This window comes from Larus michahellis, chromosome 15 (genome assembly GCF_964199755.1).
Source record: "Larus michahellis chromosome 15, bLarMic1.1, whole genome shotgun sequence".
Classification (NCBI taxonomy): Eukaryota; Metazoa; Chordata; class Aves; order Charadriiformes; family Laridae; genus Larus; species Larus michahellis.
Genome location: NC_133910.1, coordinates 3414136 through 3439535, shown reverse-complemented (window position 1 = coordinate 3439535; position 25400 = coordinate 3414136). Strand labels below are relative to the sequence as shown.

General features: G+C 53.5%; 3 protein-coding genes across 3 annotated transcripts; 2 read left to right on the top strand and 1 right to left on the bottom strand.

The window, feature by feature from the left end:
* Positions 1–7998: 7998 nt before the first annotated feature.
* Positions 7999–10375, top strand: TUBB4B (tubulin beta 4B class IVb). The gene is made up of 4 exons (XM_074608491.1): positions 7999–8288; positions 8396–8504; positions 8582–8692; positions 9163–10375. Exons 1-4 carry the CDS (start codon positions 8232–8234, stop codon positions 10221–10223), a joined length of 1338 nt encoding a protein of 445 aa, XP_074464592.1. The 5' UTR covers positions 7999–8231; the 3' UTR covers positions 10224–10375.
* On the bottom strand, positions 10329–24230 carry CIMIP2A (ciliary microtubule inner protein 2A). Its single transcript, XM_074608492.1, has 7 exons — positions 24003–24230; positions 19694–19887; positions 17739–18022; positions 16448–16565; positions 14792–14886; positions 12586–12703; positions 10329–10451 (listed from the first exon to the last, which is right to left on the bottom strand). The coding sequence occupies exons 1-7, from the start codon at positions 24056–24058 to the stop codon at positions 10363–10365; spliced, it is 954 nt and encodes a 317-aa protein (XP_074464593.1). The 5' UTR covers positions 24059–24230; the 3' UTR covers positions 10329–10362.
* LOC141751520 (uncharacterized) lies at positions 10526–15712 on the top strand. Its single transcript, XM_074608493.1, has 3 exons — positions 10526–12137; positions 12889–13064; positions 13642–15712. The coding sequence occupies exons 1-3, from the start codon at positions 11554–11556 to the stop codon at positions 13698–13700; spliced, it is 819 nt and encodes a 272-aa protein (XP_074464594.1). The 5' UTR covers positions 10526–11553; the 3' UTR covers positions 13701–15712.
* Positions 24231–25400: the final 1170 nt, after the last annotated feature.

Here is a 25400-nt window from a genome sequence, read left to right as displayed (position 1 = left end):
ATTTTAAAAGCCCTGAAGTGTGTTTTTAGTCACAAAAAAAGGCAAAAAATAACAAAATTTGGAACCTATGAGAAGAACGGAAGTTAACAGAAGTAACATATTCCTTTCTCCCAGCTCTCTAAGGAAGCGGCTCCTTCATGTCAGACTATGTATGTTTGCAGAATTAATCCCCCGATTACCTGGACAGCAGAAATCTACTTAAAAGGAGATTCTAGATTAACTCACTCACTCCGAAACTAAGATTCTTGCAGCCCTTTGGTTACAACGCAATTGTGGAAATGATTAATACTGAGGGTTTTCTAACTGTCCATAAATTCCTTATGTTTATGCACAGCGCCCTCGCTTTTCACTCGGGCTGAACCATGGGAGAGCTCTTCTGACAGATAATGTCTGCTCACATGTAACTGCAGTTCTGCTGCTGTCAGCAAGTATCAATAAGAAGGAAATCAAAAGTATTAGATATAAAAATTGACACCAGAAAGCACTTTCTCTATTTTAGCTCCAGAAACACAATAGCTTAGCTGACCTGCTGCTGGCTAGAGCTGCCTAAATTTCATTTCAGCATGTTTGCAGGAATATATTGGCTCCTGTCTTTCTTCCAGTTTATACCATTTCCAAAGCATCATGGATTCACAGAATCACAGACTGGTGGGTGTTGGAAGGGACCTCTGGAGATCACCCAGTCCCACCCCCGGCCAGAGCAGGGTCACCCAGAGCAGGTGGCACAGGAACGCGTCCAGGCGGGGTTGGAATGTCTCCAGAGACGGAGACTCCCCCACCTCTCTGGGCAGCCTGTGCCAGGGCTCTGCCACCCTCACAGCAAAGAAGTTCCTCCTCATGTTGAGGTGGAACTTCCCATGCTCAAGTTTGTGCCCGTTACCCCTTGTCCTGTCCCCGGGCACCACCGAAAAGAGCCTGGCCCCATCCTCCTGACACCCCCCCTTTCAGTATTTATCAGCGTTGATAAGATCCCCCCTCAGTCGTCTTTTTTCCAGACTGAAGAGACCCAAGTCCCTCAGCCTTTCTTCATCAGAGAGGTGTTCCATCCCCTCAGCACCTTGGTAGCCCTTTGCTGTCCCCTCTCCAGCAGTTCCCTGTCCTTCTTGACCCGGGGAGCCCAGAACTGGACCCAGTGCTTCAGCTGTGGCCTCCCCAGGGCAGAGCAGAGGGGGAGGATGACCTCCCTCCACCTGCTGGCTGCGCTCTTCTTGATGCCCCCCAGGATGCCATTGGCCTTCTTGGCCACAAGGGCCCATTGCTGGCTCATGGTCATCCCGTTGTCCCCCAGGACTCCCAGGTCTCTTTCCACAGAGCTGCTCTCCATCAGGTCAGCCCCAACCTGTCCTGGTGCAGGGGGTTATTCCTCCCCAGGTGCAGCACCCCGCACTTGCCCTTGTTGAATTCCATAAGATTCCTCTCTGCCCAACTCTCCAGCCTGGCCAGGTCTCTCTGTATGGCAGCATTCCCAACCAGTACATCCCATTCGAGTTCTACCAATGAATTACCACGAAAATTTAGATAAATAACGGTTTATTGCCTGTACTCCAGTTCTGCAGTAAGAAGTTCACCACCACAGGACTGGAGTTGTTTCTTCCTCCCCGTTCTCACGCATCCAGGCCTCCTGCGGTTGTAGGAGTCCTAACTGCCCTCTCAGTACCTGGCTGGACCCAAGGCAGGGCTGTAGATAAATGCTGCTCTTTGAGACACAGGTATTTCATAGGATGCTTATGGATTAATTAGTTCACTGGGATTTCATAGAACTGGACTCCCTACCAGGTGCTGTCACCTAGCCTGGCAATTTGTGAGAAGGTCATGCATGCTTCAAGGACTTTGCAAAACTCGTCATATGGCTGAGCTCCAGCTTCTCATTAGCAATGCAGTGATTGTAACTCCTCCCCTCCTTGAGATATCGCCCCGCCTGTGGAGACAGCCAGTTCAGCGATTAAGGGAAGGCCTCTGGAATAGCAAGTGTAGAAACAACGTCCAGCACCAGGCGCTTGCACTCATTTCAGTTCTTTGGGGCTCTTACAATAATGAAACAACTCGAAATCCACAGCCACTGGTGGAGCAAATCCAGCAGAACATGAGAGGAATGCCTTTTAGGATGGCTGGATTTAGAGATCGATCAGTACATTTTTATTTCTTATACCATGCCTATGATCACGTATCTGAGTATCTTCCAGAGAAGTAGGAAGCCATATGATGTTTATATCCTACCTCATGGACTGTCACTCCTACTTCGAGAGCTAATTCAGAACACCCTGAAGTAGATGGAAATGCTAGCAGAAGAACAAGCCCGAATGAATACTGGGATCAGTAAAACCCCAATTTTTGCCACAGCTCTCTTAACACAGAAGTCCTTTCACAATGCCGTCAAACCCAGGCAAGGCAAAGTGTTTTGATGCTTTGCAAGTGCAAACATCGCTGCGCGCTCGTACACAGAAGAGACCAGGCAGAAGAGGTGTCTTTGACCTGGTTTCCACCATGCCCTCGGTACGAGGTACTCAGAGCCTACCTGCAGTAGGGTGCTTTCACATCCCCTGTTCAAGTCATAAACAGTGTAAACTGCTGCTCCCCTGGGTGTGTAATGACAGGGATTAGTCACAAGAGGGAGGTTGGCAGGACAGCGCCTTAAGCCTCAGGACATCTCCAGCACAGCTAGTAGCTGGTCCCACCACAAATCAAATAAATTAGCAAGCAGGCTTGTCTGGAAGCTTGTCAAGGAGACTCCTGATGCGGACATAAATGAAAGACACGCTGCAGTGTGGAAGCTCTCTCTGCGTGGGATGTGAAAGCAGCCTTAATCAGTGATTTAAGAAGCTGTGGCATTAGTGGAAGAAGACCTCTATGCAGGGAGGTGGGCTGGGCACTAGCATGGAGCATGGATGAGGCTATTTTGGAAACAAGAGGGAGAAAGAATAATCCCTAATAGGAAGAGGACTGCACTGGGAATGAAGAGGAGGAGGTTTAAGAGAGACAGAGGGATGATAAAATCAACTTTTGTGTGAAGGAAAGATTATTTTTGTTCACAGCAGGGGGTGTTACCATATGTGCACCTCATGATCGAATTAGTCACCGCTTCTTGGTGGAAATTCTCCAGAGAAACAGATCTCCTGAGTGAAAGAAGGCAATACCTATAGGGCTTATCGCTGGACAACGTACAGCGCTGGAGCTGTGGAACTGAATGAGAGAAACTTTATGGGAACAGAGTTCAAAGTTCACTGGTTTTAAACATGAAGGAGACGTAAACTGCCAATTAATGCTGAACCTTACATCCAGTAAATGCTGGTATGCTATTACTTTCTGTTTCATGGTAATCACTGACAATGGTTAGGAATCTCTTGAGTGCAAGCTTTGAAGTCATAGGCTCACGGCTGCCTTGTGAACTGAGGAGCTCAGTGGAAACCATCAAACCAAATGGAAGGAGCTCTTCTTCCACACAGCTTGTGGTTAAACCGTGGGACTCACCATGACAGGAGGTTGTTTATGCCAAAAGTTTACACGGCTGCAAAAGGTGATTAGATAAATTCATAATAATCCATTGGGGGTACTAAACCAAAAGGTACTTGCTTGTGGCTAAAGAACTGCCTGAACCACCTGCCACATCCGTTTATGTTTGCCCTGTTCTCGTCAACTGCTGCTGATCATTAGAGACAAGATACTGGCCTGGATGGACCTGTGGCTTGATCCCTTTCAGCTGTTCCTGCTTCTCTCAAGCAGGAATCCCACAACTGCACCTCTCACTCACCAGTCTCTGGAAGCAGCCCCTCGCCTTCAGTAACTTCAGTCTCTCAGGAGCAATAATTTCTAGAAAACAAAGTATTGTTTATCCTTAGAAGTAACAGTCAGAAAGACGAGAATGACAAAAGGTCTGCACATACCCGCGCCATACTTCAGTGTTACCATAAACCTGGAATGACCCCAGCACCGAAAGCTTTTCAGTTCTGGCAACAGGCTTCCACCCACAGGCGTTCTGCAGTGTCCCCCTCTTGAACTCAGGGCTTCACATTTTTACCTATACAAACAGAATTAGTTCTGTGATTTCTGTTTGGGCTCCTGCCAGCCCCAACGCCATCCCAGCCCCAGGTACTCGGCTCAGTTTAGACTAGGATGCTATTTCAGAGACGCAGACTGCTATCTTGCTGAGTAAGCATCAGGAGAAGAATTATTGCTGTCTGCCGAGGGGAGTGATGATCTCTATATACCCCATAGCACGTAAAGAACACTGGCTCAGTAAAAGGGGAATGCAATGCTCAAAAGTTAAAGGAAGTATCTCCCCACTCTGCTCAAACCAATTGTATTCACAGTAAAATATGTTTCCATGCTGAAAGCAGTACAGATAGTTAAAAAAAACACACAACAGATCATAAGCAATTGCAATAAACAGTTAAAAAATAACTAATACATAGTTCAACAAAACAGAAATGCAATTTCCAATTTCACCATCTATTTCTTTGGATTATACCCAGGGACTTTGGCCTGGTAACAGCGGCCCCTAATGTTTTCCAGTATCCCTGTTACAGCCATTAATCAATACAGCAAACTCACAGATGGGAAATTCAGAAGCACCTAAATGAGGTGAAACCTCCTTGCTTGTCACTGGCAGCAGGGTTTGAGAAGAGCCTTCAAAGAAATCAAATACCAGATAAAACAGATGTCTTCAATGAAAACATGATGTGGGAGCCACGTACCTCCGCACCTTGGTCAAGCTGTTCCCTTCCTTATTATCCCAATTGATTTCCAGCTGCCCACCACTTCCCTGCCCCAGGAATCTGCAGCACCGACTCTGTGCTGGCTGCCCACAAAACCAACGACAATAGAAACACACTTAAGCATTTTGCTCAGGCAGGACCATGGAATGTGCATTTTTTTTCTGCCAGAATTTGCCCAATTGTCAGTGTTTCATACAGCTGGTGTGCCTTTGAAGGAATGCTTCGTGTGAGACAAGGTTCTGGCAGAAACCTGCCTCGTCACTTGCCAGCTCACCTTCTGGTACGCGTTAATTAGGTTGCTGGGCTGCCACAGCATTAGAAGTCGCAGGGCTAAGATGGTCGGCAGCTCCAGCAGCTCTCCATGGAGATGCCTGGCAGCTTGGCTGTGTTCCTCCTCACAGAGAGCTTAGAAGTACTGGCATTTTACTTTAATTTAAAAAATGCAAAAATATTTAAAATAGAATTGTCATTTCCTGTGGATCTGCATGTAGCTAAGAACAGAAGTACTAGCTGACTGGGATAGAATTAGCAAAAATAAACGTTGCATGAATAATTTGAAATGCCTCACAGCCCATAGATGTTTAGGTGGCTGAACTTCCCAGGGAAACCTCTGGAAGCTCCATTGCAGGTGCGAAGTTTTAGCTACCCCATGGGGTACCATCCCCTGCTCTGCTGGGCGCGATCCTGCCAGCATTTTGGAGGTAGATATTGCAAATCTTAACTGAGCAGAGTATTTCCACTTCTTGGTGCCACTGGGAACACTGGGGGTGGTGACCATTTCCCGGTCTACACGTTACCAAACAGCTTCCCAAACATTAAAGGCAGTGCCGGCTGAAGCACAAGCTGTGAGAAGCACCGGCTACAAACGCTCCTGGTTTCTAACAAAGTAAGGAAATAGATCTTTGTCACTGGTGCGCAGTCCTTTGCTTTCTGGCCCTGGCTGAAAAAAACCACACCCTGTAACTGCATTAAATACAGCAGCACTTATACCAGCAAACCTCCGACTAGCCCCGCAGTGGCTCCTCCTGCTCCATTTTAGGGATGGGTTTTAGGGCTTCATGAGCGCAGAAGCTTGTTAACGCTGTTCTGAGCACACCTTGATGAGAATTTGTGCTGAGTGTATTTTCCTAGACAGCCAAACACAGGCAAGACTGGACTACATTCCATCTTTTGAATCAGAGAGAAGACAGTATCCATTTTTTATGTTTCTCTGAAGAGATGGCATCACATCCTGGAGAAAAAGCTGTCGTTACTGATTGTTACAGCCTCTTATGAAATCTTAAGCAAGTCTGATCTGGATTCATCCCAGCTGCCTTTGATACTTAAATGATTCTGAGATTTTTGATTTGGTCACGTCAAGCACCCTTAGAGAGAACAGCAAGGTGTTGGCAGAGGGCTGTTCAGAGCTGGAGTGGGCCGAGCCATCCCTTTCCGCTGCCTCTGCTGTCACCGCAGCCCAGAGTTAGCTATTCAAATCAATGTCTATAATTAGGTGGGATAAATCTGGACCCTGATGCCTTTGCGTTACTCAGCTATCTTGAAGTAAACTGCATAAACCTCCCACATTCTGGCTTTGAATGTGGAGGACGAGCCATACATGTGTCCTAGTCACGTCTGGGCACCTCTGGGGCTGATGAAGGTCTCTCCCAGGGCCTCCTGGACCTGCCCAGGATCCTCCACAGTCATTCCTGATGCTCTGGGGCTGGTCCCAGTATCCCTGGGCTCCTTCCAGCCTCTCTGGGGGAATATGTTGTTTACTTGCCAGAAATCTCAAACACCGTAACCTTTGAATTAAGCCAAGTACCAGAGGCTATTTGATCTCCAGCAAAAGTTTTCACAGCGCTATTCTTCTCCTTCCCACCTCTTCCCCTGACCCAGCCCCTGAAGCAGTTGGATTATTGTTATCCATGTTACCATGGTATGTATGTATACAAGCCATAATGTCCCTCTGCCTTATATGAACGCCTGAATGACAGAGTGCCGGCCCGACGCGCTCTGTTTGTGGAGAAAGAATCGAGGTCACCTGCTGCTTTTGCCTCAGTCCACCCCCACATCAAGGCAGCAGTCTGAGACCAGGTTTGGGGAACTCAATTAGGAACCTCTTTCAAGTTTTAGCTACGGTATGAAACAAGATGAGATGCTAAGACTTGTAGACCTCGCTGGCATCCTAATGAACACATATAATCATAAAAAGGCTCTGCTAAAACAACGATCAAAGTATGCTCAGCAGAAGCTGTGACAAATAGATGAACTGTCAGTGCAAGAATGTGCTAACAAAGTTGGATGGTGGAAGGCAAACAGTACGGCAGAGTAAGAGACAGAGAAAAGGTATATGAGGAAGACATTTATCCAGCCTGGGATGTCTGGCTGCTTCATGAACACAGGTGTCACAAAGCACAGCGCTCAGCCAGCTGCCCACCTCGAGGCCTGGGACAGGACCCCGCCTCACCCAGGCTCCCTCCCGGGCGGACCTCACCTCAGAGAGCGCTCCCCGGGCAGCGCGGGCCCTTCCCGCACAGGAGCTGCCGCTGAACGGCTCCCCCCGCCACCCTCGGGCTCCCCAAGACAGAGGGCACCCCCCGCCCCGAGCCCCTCGGCAGAAGCTGGGACCGGGACCACCCCCTCAGGCTCCCCGGGGCATTGACCAGGCCCGCGGGTACCGCCGCGGGCCCTGCCCGGGCCCTGCCCCGGCCCGGCCCCTTCCCGCCGCCGAGGGCGGTCGCCATAGCAACGCCCGCCCGTCCCCGCCGCCTCAGGCGGCTGCGCGCCAGAAAGTGCTAGAAAGGCGCCGCAGCCCGCGCACGCGCAGATGGGCTCCCTGCCCCCACGGCGCCGCCGCAGCGCCCCGGGGCTAAGGGAGGACGGCGGGCGGGGGTGGTGGCGGGGACGGGCGGCCCTCCCGGGGGAGCGGAGGGGAGACGCGGGGACGGGGGGGATGCTCGGGACCGGCGGGGGAAGCGGCCCGGCCAGGTTTCCCCGGAAACCGCCCTCCCCCTTTCCCGCAGTAAGGAGGAGCCGCCGCCTACGCTGCGCAAAGTGCGCACACGGCTTCGGGAATGGGCGACTGCACGGGCCACCGCCCAGCGCCTGCTGCGGAGTCATTGCGACGGTTACCAGGGCACTTCGTTTTCACCCAATCAAGTGACGTTAGCTCATCCTCGAGGCCCACAGCCAATCGTGCCCGGCATCAATCATTCAATTAAGCCAATCCGGAGCGTCCTGAGCGAGTAGGGCGGGCATTCGCGGGCCCCGGTTGCCTAACAGTAAAATCAACAGACAGATGGGCGGAGCAAATAGGAGCCAATGATTTGAATGACAGCTTTCCAGCCAACCAGATTTCCTTATTTGTAGAGCCTCGCTATGAGTAGCCAACAGCTGCTGTGTCTGGCCGGCTGGGCGGGGAAGAGAAGGCTGCGCGCGCATTCCGCTGCTATATAAGGCTTGGCGGTTGCTTCACGCAGTCAGAGTCGGTTGGGGCAGGAGTGGCGTGGGCTGGGAGTGAGCTGAGCCGCCGCCATCATGAGGGAGATCGTGCACCTGCAGGCCGGGCAGTGCGGAAACCAGATCGGGGCCAAGGTCCGGGCGGTGGGCAGGGGGGCGGCGGGGCGGGGCGGGGGAAGATGGGTGGTGGGCGGTGGGGGCATGCCCGGCCCGGCCGCCCCTGACGCGATTTTCCCCGGCAGTTCTGGGAGGTGATCAGCGACGAACATGGCATCGACCCAACCGGGACCTACCACGGTGACAGCGACCTGCAGCTGGAGCGCATTAACGTCTACTACAACGAGGCCACAGGTAGGGCCCGGCCCGCCGCCCGCCCCCTCCCCGCGCCGCCCCCGCCGCCGCCCTCACGGCTTCTCCCTGTCTTGCAGGTGGCAAGTACGTGCCCCGCGCCGTCCTGGTGGACCTGGAGCCCGGCACCATGGACTCGGTGCGCTCCGGGCCCTTCGGCCAGATATTCAGGCCAGACAACTTCGTGTTCGGTGAGTGTGCCGGGAGCGGGGGAGGGACCTGTCGTGTAACCGGCTCGGGGTGGGGTGGGGAGGGCAGGGCAGGGCCGCTGCACTGCGGGCTGCACCGCCGCACATGCTCCGGGAGGGGGGTTAATCCCGCCGCTTCATGACGGGCGTGAAATACCGGGGATCTGCGGACCGGGTGTGATGGCAGCCGCTGGGAGAGCGGGTCCGAGGAGGCACAGGAGCTCGTTGCTCTTCCGATTCTCATTATCTCCTCCATAATACCAGGAGAAATTAAAAGGCTGCTGTGTTATTGATAACGAACGTTTTCCCTACGGAGCCATTTCAGAGGTGCTTGTGTGAAACCCCATCTCTGTGCTCGATAAAATGAAAGCTTTTGTGGGGTTTCTCGGTAGCCTGATGCTCCTAAGCTTTGCTTGCAAGCAATAAGCAGGAAGCAGTGACCGTAATCTAATACGAAAATGGCTCTCTTCCAGGTCAGAGCGGAGCAGGAAACAACTGGGCAAAGGGCCATTATACGGAAGGTGCTGAATTAGTTGATTCCGTGTTAGATGTTGTAAGAAAGGAGGCAGAAAGCTGTGATTGTCTCCAGGGCTTTCAGCTTACTCACTCCCTCGGTGGTGGTACAGGCTCTGGCATGGGTACCCTCCTCATCAGCAAAATTCGTGAAGAGTACCCAGACCGAATTATGAATACTTTCAGTGTTGTACCCTCCCCTAAAGTATCAGATACTGTAGTAGAGCCCTACAATGCCACACTCTCGGTGCATCAGCTTGTGGAGAACACAGATGAAACATACTGTATTGATAATGAAGCCCTCTACGACATATGCTTCAGAACACTGAAGTTAACTACTCCAACATACGGTGATCTGAACCATTTAGTGTCGGCAACCATGAGCGGTGTCACCACCTGCCTGCGATTCCCAGGCCAGCTTAATGCCGACCTGCGGAAGCTGGCAGTGAACATGGTTCCCTTTCCCCGTTTGCACTTTTTCATGCCTGGCTTTGCCCCGCTCACGAGCCGTGGGAGCCAGCAGTATCGTGCTTTAACTGTGCCAGAGCTAACACAGCAGATGTTCGATGCAAAGAACATGATGGCAGCGTGTGACCCACGTCACGGCCGCTATCTGACCGTAGCTGCTGTTTTTAGGGGCCGTATGTCAATGAAAGAGGTCGATGAGCAAATGCTGAACGTTCAGAACAAAAATAGCAGTTATTTTGTTGAATGGATTCCTAATAACGTTAAAACAGCGGTCTGTGACATTCCACCTCGTGGCCTGAAAATGTCTGCCACCTTCATTGGTAACAGCACGGCCATCCAGGAGCTGTTCAAACGCATTTCTGAGCAGTTCACGGCCATGTTCCGCCGAAAGGCTTTCCTGCACTGGTACACTGGGGAGGGCATGGACGAGATGGAGTTCACAGAGGCTGAGAGCAACATGAACGACCTGGTGTCTGAGTATCAGCAGTACCAGGATGCTACAGCTGAGGAGGAGGGGGAGTTTGAGGAGGAGGCTGAGGAGGAGGCAGAGTAAAAGCTATGCAGATGAACACCTGTAAATTTTGTTTAAAGCTGTATGAACTCTTTCATTCAAAACTTCTCTGTCTGTGTTGTGTTCCTCTTCCTGTCTCAAAGTCACTTCAAATGCTGTACAGGCACCATTAAAGCATTTTTCACAGTGCACAAGCTCGTCTCCTTTGTTCCTTTTGGTAAGCTTTTCGGGTGCCGTTTCCAAAAGTGAGTGCGTAGGTGTGTCGGAGGTCTGGAAAAGAAAAAGAGGGACTTGGTGTGAGCCGTGCCACCTTCCCTGAGGCAACCAGGCTTCCCTCCACTGAGGTGGACAACTGATGCCAGGATGCAGTGGCCATCCTGCTTGCTCCTGGTGGCGGGGAACTGAAGAAGCGCTCTGGTGGGGCTGTGTAGTGACGGGTACTGGCAGAGGGGATACGCTCCCCAGGGAGGGTGGAATCCAGCTCCAGCTGTGTCTAAATTTAGGTCCCTGCCTGTGGCCTCCTGTTACAGGCCGGGCTCTGGGGGGAGCTGAGAGGTCTCCTGACTGTAACGGACATGGAGGTGTCTAAGCCATGGCCTGCCCTGGCTGCCAGGGCAGGGCAAGGTGCCTCCGATGGACGTAGGCGTTTCTGGCAGAAGATCCAGGCTGATCCACTGCGGAGTAGCGGTGGCCAGTCACAGGAGCCTTGGGGACAGCTGTGATGAGCTGTGCTGCGCCTGCTGCTGAGGACAGGTGACACTGAGGAGCTCCTATGTACACAGTGTCGCTGGAATCGCTTTTTTTAAAATCGGCATGTAGAGGTTTCAAAATGAAAATGGGGTGTTAACTGCAGCTTCTCCGCTTTTGAAGTGAGCCGAACACCTGATACCAAATGACACACTTGTTTCATGAAAGCTCTCTATTAACAAAGCACACTTTCACTGCGGAAACCGTTAATAGGGTCAGCGTCGCCTAAGTGACAGCCCTGTCACTGAGCAGCTGGACAGGAGACAGTAGGCTGCTTTCCTGCTGAAGAAACTATTCGGTGTTCTGGATTGTGACTGATTTGGGGTTAATTTTTTCTGTCTTAAGTTTCTCCTTCCAGAGTGGAACTGGTTGGAGCAGTTAAGATCGCACCGACTGTGGTGGCTCCTGGGGCAGGGAGGGGTCTGTCTATAGACAGAGGTGGCCGCTTTCAAACTTCCACACGGAAATACTTCTGAAAGGATGGCAAGAAGTTCTTAAAGCTTGAGGTAACATGTTAAGCAGTTGATTTTTGGCCTTCATTTTAGGAGGGGTTTTTTTTTTTGTTCCTCCTTCTCATCACACCGAAGCTGGTGCGTTCCCTGGGCTGCCAGTTCCCGAGGGCAGGATGGTGGTGTCCCCCTGCACCCTGTTGGGCAGAGCCGCACTGGTCACCCTCCCCGCGGAGCTGGGGCTGTTCCCCTGCCTTCTGCGGCTTTGGAGAGAGGGCAAAACACGGACAAGCGTTAACACCAGAGTCCAGTTCACCCTTAGCTTCGTAACAGCTTTTCTCCAGGGGCTTGAGCTGGCAGCTGCAGCCGTGTGGAGTGTGGCCACAGAGGAGACAGGCTTTGCTGTGGGCCACCACCAGCTCCCGCGCAGAGGATGGGGACAGGTGAGTGTGATGCAGCGGGGGCGGCAGCCGCTGCGCTTGCCGTCTGCCCCGGAGTGTGGTGACAGAGGCCAAAACAAACCTATTTCTCTCCATCTTTGCTCAGAAGACCTGTCCAGCCTCACCTTTCGCCGACAGCCTGTGAGATGCTTCCACCCTTTCCCTGCCACCAGCCCTCAAGCTCCCGAGGACCGGCTGTGTGTTAAAAATTGCTTTTTCTGCAGGACTCTCTGCTGGACCCACATTCACCGCCTCAACCTTCTCTCATCTGGGCTCAACAGATACAGTCTCTTCACCAGCTATGGTCCAACCCTGCCAGGGTAGTTGTTTTCCCACTCTTTGCTTTCATTTCTGCCGCATTTTGTGTCTCCTACCATTTTCCTCCTCTTTACGGCATGAAGTGCAAGCTGAGTTTGGTTCTTTCCAGCTTATCTCTGTGCTTTCCCAGCCCACGTTATGGAGCTGTGGGCTCTGGCCTTTGCTGCGGCCAAAGGTACCGATGTGAATTGCTGATCTGTTGAAATTTTAGCCTAATACCTTAATGCTCTGCTTTAGCCGGGGGTCGGGGGCTGGAAACCAGAGGTGGGTTCTGCACAGGTCCGTGCTGGAAGAGGGGCGGGGGATGGCACGGCTCCAGTGCCTGGCACGGACTGGGGTGGGGGGGGCAAAATACTGCCCACATGGAACGTCTCAGTAACGGCTCACTACTACCACAGAGCCAGTAATTAGCGTTAATGACTCCCATTCTCCCTCAGCTGATGAACTTACCTGGTACGAAGCCCATGTAGGAAGGTATCAGTCCAGCGCTGGTGTAAATCCTGTAGTCAGGCCAGTGCGTTTGGGGGAATCTCTTGCCGAAGCCGCAAACTGGGTTTCTCTGCAAAAACTGGAAAACAAACACAAAGACACCCCCCCGCCCAAAGCAGGGTTCATTTTAAACCGTATTGTTGTTAGCCATGTCACGTGCTTTGACTCTGCATTAAAGGAAATATTTAAGCCGATGTAAAGCAATCTTCCCAGTTCTGTTTTCTTCTGATTGGGAGCTACACTGCACCTTCCCTTTTTCCACAGGATAGGTTTTTTCTCCCAGGGCTGCTGCCGCAGCCTCTGCTGGCTCCTACCCCGGGTGTGCGGAGCCGGCGTTGGGATCCCCGCAGCCTGGACTGAATTATCACCCCCGGGCACCAGCCCCGAGCCCCTCGTGCTCCTACGTCGGATGCAGCGTGAGCCAGCAGCGTCTGCTGGAGGTGGGTCCGTGCCCGGGCTCTGCTCTCACTCTGCATCTCAGTGTTTCGGTCTGATCCCCTTCAACTGGTTCCGTTTGTCCACCCGTCCCACCGACGGTGATTAGCCCGTAATTCCCAGGCTGGGAGGAAGAGGAAGGCTTAGGGAGTGTTAACTGAAGGGAGAGTGTAAATCTTCTCCCCGGTCTGTCCCTGCCCCCTGAGGTCAGGCCCAGCTGCGGGGCTGTGCCGGAGGATGGGAATTCCACGGCTCCGAAGGTCTCCCCAAAAACTGCACACCCTGCCGGAGCTGGAGTTGGGGGGAAGGGATGGGGTTCGTGGAGCCCAGCAAACGCGGGGACCATCGAACCCTTTTGTGGCCGACGACGGAGCCATCGCTGCGACTCCCCGAGCGCGGCACTGAAGCGAGAGGGTGGCGTTATTTTGCCTGATGCAGGCAGTAAGCAGTGAGCCGTGGCACATCCCGGTACGTAACCTAGGGCAACAGAGATTTAGGGCAGAAGATTAGTGGCTCGAAGTCAGAAGCCATCTTAGATAGAGATGCGGCGTGATATTTTTTTTTTTTTTTTTTCCCCTTTAGCTTATATTCCTTCTGCGCCTGGTGCTGCAGCCACCCTCCGCCAGCCCGGCTTCTGCTGAACCCGCTGCGGACAAACACCTCCCTCGCTGATTTACGGCACGGCAGACGGTTCTTCAGCCATCAGGGGCCGAAAGGCTTTGCAAACAGCGCATTTATGTTCGATAATGACTGGGGTTTTGGGTTTTTTTTGGGTTCCGTTTGCTGTATTTCAATTCCTATTACCGGCAGAAGGAAAGGATGAGGAAGGCAGCAGAGGGAAATGCATTTCAGCCAAAGCACGGGGCTGCCGTGAGCACCGCCAGCCCTGCCGCTCCCCCGCGGAGTCGCTCCTTCCCGGCTGAGCATCCTCAGTCTGGGACTTTTCCCTACGTCAGACCCACATGGTTCGGGACGAAGGCACCGCAGTGAATCCCGGTGACCAGAAAGGGCTGGAAATGTTGTCCCCTGATTTCATGGAGCTGATCAGCCCCTCACCGGCGCTGGACCGGGGAGATGGCGGCATCCCAGGGAGCCCACCCCATCCTGGCAGCAGGAAGAAATGGGTAGCTTTGAATGCAAACTGTCAACTACCGCGGGAGGGATCTCGTTTTTCCCGTGTAGGAGGATTACATGGCATTAGATGGGGGGGGGGGGCAGGATCTTACAAGCAAGGGGACAAAATATTTTTTCAGTAGAGATATTTCTGCACCCTTCCCAAAAGCAGGAGAAAGGAGATGTGGATCCCTTTAAGAAAAATTACATTAGTAAAGGAAAAAGCTTTACAACCCATTAAAAGGGAGAAATACCCATCCCAGCCGCCCAGGAAGCCACCCGGCAGAGCCGTCCAGGGCGCAGGGGAAACGCAGAGAGTTGCATCCTGCGTTTCTGCACTCAGAGCAACATTTTTAATAGCCACCCTTGAACCAACCCTCGAAAGATTTGCTTAATCCTTTTATGAACTCATTTATCCTCCCTTAATGTCCCAGGGAAACAAGCTACAGAGTTTAATTGCTCATGATTTTTTCGACGTGTTACCTAATAGCATTTTATTTTGCTTGTCCTTATAACCCCAGTCCTAACACTACTGCTGTAAGTGAAACCGCGGTTGGTGTTGCAGGTGAATCAATACCCGCATTATATTCTTGAAATAAGATTTGTGGATATAATCTACCTGATGGCGTTCAAATTCGTTCATGGCTTCCTTCACGCCCCGCATGTAGTCCACACCGTGGATCCAGGTGAGGCGGGGGATGAATCCAGCGTACCCTTGGGATGAAGACAAGAGAGAATGCACATATTGTACAAGGATCAACCAGCCTGGACGTGGAAGAGGCTGGGATAAATATAAAACCTTGGCAGAGTGTAGGAAGGAAAAAATCATCCATTTAAACTGTAAAATTAACTCTTACATGTGAAGTGTCTTTTCTGAAAGAGTCTTTTTTTTATGATTCCCAAAGAAAACTCAATGGGGCTGAACTGATCTTTGTACTGATCTTTCTCTCCATGAGGTACGGAAGAAACGTTTCGGTTTTTATAGTCTACACCAACAGCTCCATTGTTCTCTCCCAGTTTAACACACATTCAGGGGCTACCAACTGGGGGTCCAACCTGTCTTCCTCACTTGCCCTCCCCAGCCAACAAATTTTCACCAATTACAAGGCAGAAACTATATGAAGTCTAAAACTACATAAAATGTAGAGGGGGACAAGCTAAAAGCAGCCAGAACTCCCTCTTTCCAAAGGAAATTTGTCTTCTGCGTCCTAAGACACCCATGCTCTTTCATTCCATCTGAAACATTTCGATGCGCACCCCCCACATTCATAGAATCACAGAATGGTTTGGGTTGGAAGGGACCTTAAAGCCCACCCAGTGCCACCCCCTGCCCTGGGCAGGGACACCTCCCACCAGCCCAGGTTGCTCCAAGCCCCGTCCAACCTGGCCTTGAACCCCTCCAGGGATGGGGCAGCCACAGCTTCTCTGGGCAGCCTGGGCCAGGGGCTCACCACCCTCACAGCAAAGAACTTCTTCCTCACATCCCATCTAAATCTCCCCTCTTTGAGTTTGAAGCTGTTCCCCCTCATTCCATGGCTCCCCTCCCTGATCCAGAGTCCCTCCCCAGCTTTCCTGGAGCCCCTTTAGGGACTGGAAGGGGCTCTAAGGTCTCCCCGGAGCCTTCTCTTCTCCAGGCTGAACCCCCCCAGCTCTCTCAGCCTGTCCTCACGGCACAGGGGCTCCGCTGTGGTCGGCTGCAGAGCGAAGCATCCCTCCTGCCCGCGCCGTACCCTTTGCAGGGAGCTCAGTGCATCAACGCTCCATGATTCTCCTGCTTGCAGAGGAGCACTCCTCCAGAGCAAGTGGAGAACTTACAGAGTGTAACTCCTTGTGAGACAGAGCTTTAGACATTTACGATGGTGCAAGACGGCACTGGTTGTTGATTCGATGATTCAGAAAAGCATCTTGTTTCTAGGAGAGAAACAACCACCTCAATGGTAAGATACTCATCAAGCTGTGGAGGTGGTGCAGAGCCCATGGCCCTGCTCTCCTGCCCTTCTGCAGCATTTTCCAGCCTGGTCAGGCTATGGGGAACCAAGGTGGCTCCTGCATCCCTTCCACCACAGGCACGTGTCCCTCAGGGAGATCCATGGGGTGGCAGCATCCCAAAGAAACACCCCCTTGCACGGAGAGGAGCAGGGGCATTTTCCATCCCCCAGTGTCCAAACAAGCCGGAGCGACTGGCCCATGTCTCTGAGGTTTCCCTGGGGGAAGAGGGAAGAGACGATTTCTTCCGAGGTGGACTCGTGGCGCACGTGACCTCCCTCTGTTTTACCTGGAATGACTTTCTGTTGGATCACATTTGGTACATCCAGTTTTGGTAACCGATTATCTTGCTCCACGTCCGCAGTTTCAACCACTCCTGGCAGAGTCACACCTTCAATTTTTACGGGCTCAAAATAAAAGTGGAAATAAAATAAACACCAGTAAAATCCACTTCCTCCTTTGGCTCCGTTGCTTAAATCACTGCCAGAGCCTGTGAACGGCGACTGCCATTTCTCTTTCTCCCTGGCTTTACACTAAGAGCTACTCCAAGAATTGCTGGTAAAGTCAAATTACCGGCCCAGCTCCCTGCACGCAGAGGTTTTGCAAAATCCCCAGGGAGAACAAGGGGATCTTCGGGCACTGAGCTCCTTCGCAAGCCTGGTTCTCAGAGCAAGGAGCAGGAATGCCCCTTCTTGGGATTTATATCCGAGCCAGCTTTTGACTCGATACGTCAAATCTCTAATCTCTGCCTTCAGGGGATTTGCAGAGCCCCGGCTGGCTGCAGCTGGGAGAAACCAGGGGCTCAAACACGACGGTCCCAGGTGATGTTGGTGCCGCGCAGAGCAGCGGCTGGCTCCACCGGCAAATCCCAGTGCTCGTGTGTGAACGAGGGATAACCATGGCGGGAAACTCAGGAGGGAGCAGTTAAGGGGTCGGGACCCCGGCACGTAACCAAAAGTGCCAGGAGCGCACTCTTTTTGGGAGGAGGAGGGAGAGGAGGGAGAGGAGGGAGAGGAGGGAGAGGAGGGAGAGGAGGGAGAGGAGGGAGAGGAGGGAGAGGAGGGAGAGGAGGGAGAGGAGGGAGAGGAGGGAGAGGAGGGAGAGGAGGGAGAGGAGGGAGAGGAGGGAGAGGAGGGAGAGGAGGGAGAGGAGGGAGAGGAGGGAGAGGAGGGAGAGGAGGGAGAGGAGGGAGAGGAGGGAGAGGGCAGCGGCAGGGCTCCTGCTTCACCCGAAGGAAACACGAGCTGCGAAGCGCAGCGTAACACAGGATCTAGTGACTGGGATTTGAAGCTGAAACTCAACCGAACGAGAAGTTAAGCCTTTTTGGGTAAGAAGAGAAATTAATGATTACAACAGTTTCCTGAAGGTGTGATGAATTTGCTGCTGCTAGAAACATTCATGTATTTGATATTTCTCTACATGAGACACTTTCCGACCTCGCCATCCACGCCCATGTGAAATTCCCTCTTCGCACTCCCGGACCGAGGAGATCCCTTCCGTGCCCACCAGTCCCCAAACCCCCCTCCCTCGGCAGCACCAGCATCCCTTACCACGTCTCTTTTCCACCCAAAACCACTTACCGGTTTGCTCCCTGCCAAAGCTCCGCACCTTTTTCCCGGGGTTATCTCGGGCAGTCGCCACTCTTGCCCCTCCGATGCGGGATGGCAGGGAATCCTCCGTGGGTACCCCCGAGGCGGTTGTGTCCTCGGAACGTACTCGCCGGGATGGTCCTGGGGCTCGGGGTCCATGTGCGTCCTCACCAGCTCTGCCTCTTCCAGCCCTGGCACCGGCTGGGGAGGTTTTGGCCCAGGGGCTGGTTCAGGAAAGGTTGTTGCAGCCTCGGCTTTCTCATAGGGAAAGTATCCTGCGGGACAGACACCGAGTTATGGGAAAGGAGTGGTCAAACGAGGATGAAGGATTCCCATCGCGCTGGACCTCGTCCCTTACACGCTCCATCGGAGGGAAGGAAAGGAGCCTGGAGGTCAACAGCATCCCATCCTGCCAGTGCCATCAGCCCCATCCCATAAACCAGCCTGCACAAAAAATCTGCACAAATACGAGTTCAGTAACTTAAATTTTTTTCTAAGCAATGCCTAAAGCGTGATACACCATCAGCCAAGCTATAAAGATTAAGGGGAAAAACCCCACCCCATATCCCTTTCTCCGTGGGGCTGCACCAGCACACCCCAAACACAGCCGGGGGAGGAAGGACTCGCTCCCACCAAACAGGGCGTCCCCAACAGCTACGGCTCGGACACGTGATGTGGCTCACGGCAACTGACTCTCCAAAGGAAACGTCCCCAAGAGGGGTTGGTGCGGGGCCGTGGTGTAGCTCAACCAGGACCAGGCACTTTGTCCAGAAGGGCTGGGACTTGGTAGGAGATTCCTGCAAATTCCCAGTGTTGGGAATCTACCTGTGCGTGTCTCAGTGCCTGACGGAGGAAACGGGGCCCCTTAGCAGAAGTGGGGCAGGTGGGAAGGGCACAGGAAGGAGCCGCGAGACACAAAACGAACCTCGAGCTGCGCGTGAGAGCCCCGAGCACGAGGAGCTGTGACCAGGTGGGGCGGCCGGGAAAGGGTCGGAGGGGGCAGAGCTGACCTTCCCCAGAGAGAAGGATTTTAGCCTGAGGAATTGTGCTGGTTTGGGCTGGGATAAAGTTCACTTTCTCCACAGTAGCTTGTACGGGGCCACGTTTTGGATTTGTACGGGGAAGTGTTGATAACACAGAGCTGGTTTAGTTACTGCTGAGCAGCACTTACACAGAACCAAGGCGCTTCCTGCTCCTCACATCGCCCCGACAGCGAGCAGGTTGGAGGTGCACAAAAAGTTGGGAGGGGACACAGCTGGGACAGCTGCCCCCGACTGCCCAAAGGGATATTCCAGACCGTACAGTGTCATGCTCGGCAATAAAACTGGGGGGGAGGTTGGCGGCGGGGGGCCACTGCTCGGGGACTGGCTGGGCATCGGTCAGTTGGCAGTGAGTAATGGTTTTCGTTTACATCACTTGCCTTTCCTGGGTTGTATTTCGCTCTTTTTGTTATTTGCCTTTTTGTTACAATTATTAATTATTATTAATATTACTATTAGATTTCAATTATTAAACCATCTTTATCTCAACCCATGAGCTTGCTCACTTTCCCCCTTCCGATTCTCTCCCCAGCTCCCGCTGGGGAGAACTGAGAGCGTGGTGCTTAGGTGCCAGCTGGGGTCAAACCACCACAGGAATATGGAGGAATTGGGAAGTCAGTCCATAACATGCCATAAAATCATTTAGCTTCGCTTCACTGAAGATAACCTAAAACTCTCCAGATTCACCCTGAGAAGCCCATGCCCACCAGCTGAGGCCGAGTGCTCCAGTTCCCCACGGGGTGTCCGTGCTCCGACTCCAGAGCTGCGGTCACTCCGCAGAAAATGTCCCATTTCACCCCAGGAGCCCATCGAGGACGGGCACAGCCCCCCCCTGCCCCTGACTGACCCGGGGCTCGTTAGCAGAGCCCATTCTGGGGAAGGGACGAGACCCTGGCGTCTGCTCACCTGGACGCCCAGGGAGATAACCCTGGACACCGTGCTTCGTCCCGCTGAAGTCCTCCACAAACTTCTGCTTGTGCAGCGGCGCCAGCACGGGGCGAGGGCTCTTCCGAACCGCGGGGTCCGTCAGCAGCCGGTACGTGGTTCTGCCAAAGGTCTCTCCAAACTGGTCGTTGTACTGAGGGACGAAGCCCTCGTAGCTGAGGGGGAAACCAAAACAGAGCAGTCACTGAGGTGGCGTTGGAAGGTGTCCGCTGGTAGGACAACCTGCTCCAGAGCTTCTGTACCATGGAAAAGCCACGGCCAGGAGCGCATGTGGCTGGGAGCACCTGAGCCCAGGGAAGGTGATTGCACGGGATGTGCCTGGGAGCGTGGACACGTTCACGCCGCGGGAGCAGCAACGTGAGGGGATGCTCGAGATGTACCAAGAAGATGCGTGTGGTTACACATGGAGCCAGGCAGGCGTGTGTTCGCACAGTATGTTTTTACATGTGAACATGAAAAGCAGCTCATAGATTTACAGGGGGGCACAGGCTCATGCTCCAGTTCACATACGAACATGGGACGAGGTCTGCGAGTGTGACAGGAGCCGCACCAGCAGACGGGAAAGCTCATGGTGGGAGCACAGTGTGGGCTGCAGTCACTGCGTCAGCGCTGACGTCGACAGACCCCCAGTTAAAAATATTATTTCCAATTAAACATGCCTCAGTTTTAAGTTTTGCAATCCCTCTCTCTGCTCTAAAACGCAGTGAGTTACCGGGAATCTCCCCAGTGTCCCTTGTTCAACACTGAAACCCAAAAATGAGAACTCCTTGCTGGTACCCTCCGTACCCTCGCAGGGAGGAGCGGGGCCGGGCTCACAGACCCACCGGGCACCGCGGTGCATGGGAGAGGCACCGGCAGCCGTGGAACAAACATCGCTCCATTTTTTGGGTCCCTTCATGTGGGGTCCGTGGGGACACGCTGCTTCCCCGCTCCCCTCGGCCCAGGACGGGCAGTTTGACTCTTCGGTGGCTCAGGGCAGGTGCCGGAGCTCTGGCTCCGCTCCCGAGTCCACGAGCACGGATCAGAAACTTCATCGATTCCCAGTATCAAATTTCCTAATGGTGATGTTATTCCACCACTGAAGACGAGAGGCAGAGCCGCCAGCTACAATGTACAGACAGAAATATTCAATCAATGATCCCGCTGCGTATCCGGGGATAAAGCCAGATGATGCACGAGGATCATAAGATGATGAGTAAGTACTTTCCCTTCCAAATACTTTAAACGACAAATGCAGAGCCGTGCATTTACGCTTGGCAAGTTTTCCCACTTTGCATGCAGGATCCCTCACCAGCAGCAGCCGGAGGAGCTCGGTGGCTCGTCCCCATTGATTTTTCAAGGAGTCTTGCAACACAGGGAAGCTACGCCGGGACGATAAAGCTGAGCAAGAGCACAAATGACACAGCCCGAATAATTACAGGATGGCCAGAGGGGTTTTGATCATGAACAAAATAATGGTAGGGCTGAGAAAGGATTCAATTCATAAGCAATTAAAAGCGAGGTAATCCGAGGAGCTGGGGCGAGTCAGTCCGGGTTTATGGAGAAGGGATCTGCCGCAGAGCGAATGACAAGTGCTGCTGGGGAAAGCCGTGGCGCCTGGGGAAGAGACGGGTCTCAGCAGGACTGTTTGACCTTCTCCTGCTTGGCGTTTGGCTTAAGAAACCAGCGAGATCCCCCTTTTCTCTAGTTCCCGCTGAAGCCGCTGGTCTCAAGCCTCGCTGGCGAGCAGGGAGTAACCTGCGCTCCCGAGGCCGAGCCCCATTTCACTTTTCCCTTACTCAGCCATCTCTCTTCCATCGCCACTCCCCGGACTGTGTCACCTAAACCTGCTCAGCCTTCCTCATCGCCAGGGAAAGCCTTGGCCCTGGGCCCATCCTTGCTAGCCTCCGGGCCCTTCCCAGCTCCGCCAAGCCAGGATGGGGCAGGCAGAGCTGTGCCTGGGATTCACGGATTTACCCCTTCTGTGTGTGCCAAGTCCCCAAACCACCCATAGAATCATGGAATGGTTTGGAAGGGACCTTAAAGATCATCCAGTGCCACCCCCTGCCCTGGGCAGGGACACCTCCCACCAGCCCAGGTTGCTCCGTCCAACCTGGCCTTGAACCCCTCCAGGGATGGGGCAGCCACAGCTTCTCTGGGCAACCTGGGCCAGGGGCTCACCACCCTCACAGTGAAGAATTTCTTCCTGATACCTCCCCTCTTACATCATACCTCCCCTCTTCCAGCTTGAAGCCATTATTCCTCGTCCTGTCACTACATGCCCTTGTAAAAAGTCCCTCCCAGCTTTCTTGTAGGCCCCCTTTAGGGACTGGAAGGGGCTCCAAGGTCTCCCCGGAGCCTTCTCTTCTCCAGGCTGAACCCCCCCAGCTCTCTCAGCCTGTCCCCACAGCAGAGGGGCTCCAGCCCTCCCAGCATCTCCGGGGCCTCCTCTGGCCCCGCTCCAACAGCTCCGTGTCCTTCTGCTGTTGGTGCCCCAGCGCTGGAGGCAGCACTGCAGGGGGTCTCCCCAGAGCAGGGCAGAGGGGCAGAATCCCCTCCTTCGGCCCCACACGTTGGGTTTGGTGTCCCAATGCTCTTGAGCACTGCAGTGGCGTTTTCAAAGGCCTGGCTCTGACCATTGCCCGATCTGAGTGACAGCAACCAGTTTCGATGTCCTTGCTGCGTTTGCAGGTTCACCTGCAACAGCAGGTGAGATGCTGCAACGTGGCTCCTTCCTCCTCCTCCTCCCGCTGGCACCGCAGCTGAGGGTGCAGCATCTCCGGCAGCAGAGCCTGGGCTCCGGCGATGCCCTTCAGGCAGCTCCTCCTTGCGCACAGCCACCCAAACCAGATGCAAAGCAGCACCTTCACCACCCACTGGAGCTTCCTCTGGGGCTTGGGGTGACGCTATGAGCCCGCACCACGCTGCAAAACACAGGAGCAGGATCTGGTTCCTCCTCCTCCTCCTGCCTTCAGCGGCCGAAGCACCAGCGCAGAGCGGAGCAGCCCTGTCGCTGGGTCGGTGTCAGGGCTCGAAGCCAGTTCTGGGGGGGTGTCTGCAGGCAGGAGCCAGCAAGGGGAGGTTTGGAGGCTTTTGGAGGTGCAAGCCCAGCCCCAGCTCCCTCCTTGCTGTTACTCATCTTTCCTAAGCGGCTGCCAGCGCGCAGCTCTGACAGGGTGACAGCAGGCCCGGAGTAACACATCACATCGTTGCGACAACCGCAGCAGTGTAAGAACGTGTTAGAAACCCCCAGCGCCAGAGCTTATGTAAGTTTGGAAGATACGGAGATCAGCAATGGAAAAATCCTGCCCGCTGCTGTGACGGGAGGGACGGATGCCATCGTGACGGCAGGAGCACGGCGGAGGGAGGAATCCTGCTCCACCCTTCACCCGGGGCAGGGATCTGCCCGGGCCCGCACTGCACCCGCGGCCGTCCTGGTCTCTCTGCGCTGAGGTTCGCAGCCTGGTCCGTCACCGGCCCCCGCGCCCCGGCAGGTCCCGACGTCCCTCGGAGTGGGTCTCAGGCTGGGCTAATCCCAGTGATTTCCTACCAACAGGAGTTTGCTTTCCCGCGGTGGCCGTCCAGTCCTTCCAGCCCCGTTACGCGTGTCACGGAGCACCTCTCCCAGCACGGATCACCCGCGGACCCCCCACACAACTTCCCTACTTTGCCACGGAGCTGATCCACTTATTTCTGCCATTTGTGCCTTATCTTTTCACCAACAACTCATTGCCTCTTTCCGAGCCTTTAGAGGAGGATGTCGCAAAAAGCTTTGAAAAAAAATACATATCTAACTATACGTCAGCTAGATCACCAGCATCCACAGCGTCACTGACTTCTTCAAAGAGGAGGTCGCGGCAGCCGGACTGCGCTCCAACCGATTTGACAAGAGCTTATCGTGTGTATGCAACTCTTTATTCAAAGGAGATCCTCCAATATCCTTGATGCAGAAGTTCTGGCAGTTTGGGAACCCAACCCTGCCCAGCCGCCCTGGTAACTTTTGGCAGCTTAAAACAAATGAACAGAAAGGAGGAAAAAAACTGAAGAACTTTGACTTTACCCTCAACGCACTATGGGGCATGGTCTTTAGTTATACCCTGTTACGAGGTGGTGCTGCTTCTCCTGGAGCCCTGTCTCCTTCAGAGCACTGTGACATGGAATATTTAAATAGTGTCTTAAAAAAAAAAAACCAACCCAAACCACCATGAATCATAAATACTACGTGATCCCAAGCGGAGGAGCTATTTGCATTGGAAATGAGCAGACATTTTGGATGAACTTCACAACTTACCCAGGGATATAGTAGGGCTCGGGCGGGAAGAAGCGGTTTTCCCTGGGGGCTGCCATGGGAGCGCAGCAGCTCTTGGCGGCGGCGGCGGGAGGAGGGAGATGCAGCGCGGTGCAGTCGCCCAGGAAACCTCTGTGATGCTGCCGGGAGCTCTTCCAGCTGCACAACACAACTCCTCAGGTTCTTCTGGACACGTCTGGTTTTTTTTTCTCCCCCCACCTGGAAATTTTGGATGAGCACAGAGATTTTACAGCCCTTGTCAGGTTTCCCGAAGGCTCGCAGCCCTTGGGATGCTGGTACCAGATGTTCCTCCTAAGCAGCCACAGCACAAATACATGTTCACGGCGCAGTTCATGTCCGACACACACAACCGGGGAGAGCCGGGCTGCACGTACCCCAGTCACTGCCCCAGCGCTGTCTGCACACAGCGGCCCCGGTGGACACCTTTCTGCCGAGGAAACCTCAGGGCAGAGGTTCAGGGGTTCACCGCGCTGCGGTGAAGGCTCAACCCTCCTCTCCCTGCTCCTCCTTGCCCTCCCGGGTCTGGCTGTTGGAGGACGCAATCCTTCACTGCCTTCCTTCATGCAGAATGAAGGTTGTTCCCATTCCCAACATGGTACGGTCATGTTGTCTGGTGCGTGGTGGGTTTCACCCTCCTCCAGCTGAAGGCAGGCCCAAAACACGAGTCTCCTTTTACTGAACAGCCACGGTGGCCACTACGGCCTCAAGTCAAACCGCTACGCCTGTTGCCACCAGCATCGTTTCCACCAACTACAATACCAGGAGCCAGCCCAGTTCACTGCCAAAGTCCCACTATGGCCTTGAAGAGCTCGGCCATGCAGCCAGCAGAATCATTTTAAGGTTTCTAACTTACTAGCCAGAAATCGTAGAGTATTTGAGGGTTGTTCTCAGCTGTTTAGGTGCTTATACTCCACCCAAAATTGTACTGAGATAAAAACGCTGCTTTCACTCTCACCCTTGGTGCCTAAACGCTTTGAGAGATCTGGAATTCCCAGCCTTTGTAAGTGTATTTGAGTTTGCCCGAATACCTGAGCTCTAACCAGGGGCAGAACCCCTCCAGCAACCCCAGCTCTGCAGGGCGGATGGGTCTGTGAGGGGCATGACGGCTCTTCTCAGAGGTGCACAGTGGAAGACCGAGAGGTAACACAAGATGCACCAAGGGAAAGGCCCACTGGACACAAGGAGAAAATTCTCCTCCATGGGAGCAACACAGCCCTGGGACGGGCAGGAGAGGTGGTGGCACCTCCGTCCTTGGAGATCTTCAAAGCCCAGATGGCTCCACTCCAATGGAGCTTGGAAGTTAGCTCAGCTTCTAGTGGGCAATTTGATAAGAGACCTACAAAGGTTCCTCCCAGCCTAGATATGAGTTTAACATAAAGA

Coding starts and splice junctions, on each gene's coding strand:
- TUBB4B (XM_074608491.1), top strand. CDS start 8,232: ATGAGGGAGATCGTGCACCTGCAGGCCGGGCAGTGCGGAAACCAGATC. Junction 8,289..8,395: donor GAAACCAGATCGGGGCCAAG/GTCCGGGCGGTG, acceptor TTTCCCCGGCAG/TTCTGGGAGGTGATCAGCGA. Junction 8,505..8,581: donor CTACTACAACGAGGCCACAG/GTAGGGCCCGGC, acceptor CCTGTCTTGCAG/GTGGCAAGTACGTGCCCCGC.
- LOC141751520 (XM_074608493.1), top strand. CDS start 11,554: ATGGTGGTGTCCCCCTGCACCCTGTTGGGCAGAGCCGCACTGGTCACC. Junction 12,138..12,888: donor TATGGTCCAACCCTGCCAGG/GTAGTTGTTTTC, acceptor CTTTTTCCACAG/GATAGGTTTTTTCTCCCAGG. Junction 13,065..13,641: donor GCCAGCAGCGTCTGCTGGAG/GTGGGTCCGTGC, acceptor TTTCCCCTTTAG/CTTATATTCCTTCTGCGCCT.
- CIMIP2A (XM_074608492.1), bottom strand. CDS start 24,058: ATGGCAGCCCCCAGGGAAAACCGCTTCTTCCCGCCCGAGCCCTACTAT. Junction 19,888..24,002: donor GAGCCCTACTATATCCCTGG/GTAAGTTGTGAA, acceptor TTTCCCCCTCAG/CTACGAGGGCTTCGTCCCTC. Junction 12,704..14,791: donor ACGAATTTGAACGCCATCAG/GTAGATTATATC, acceptor TTTGTTTTCCAG/TTTTTGCAGAGAAACCCAGT.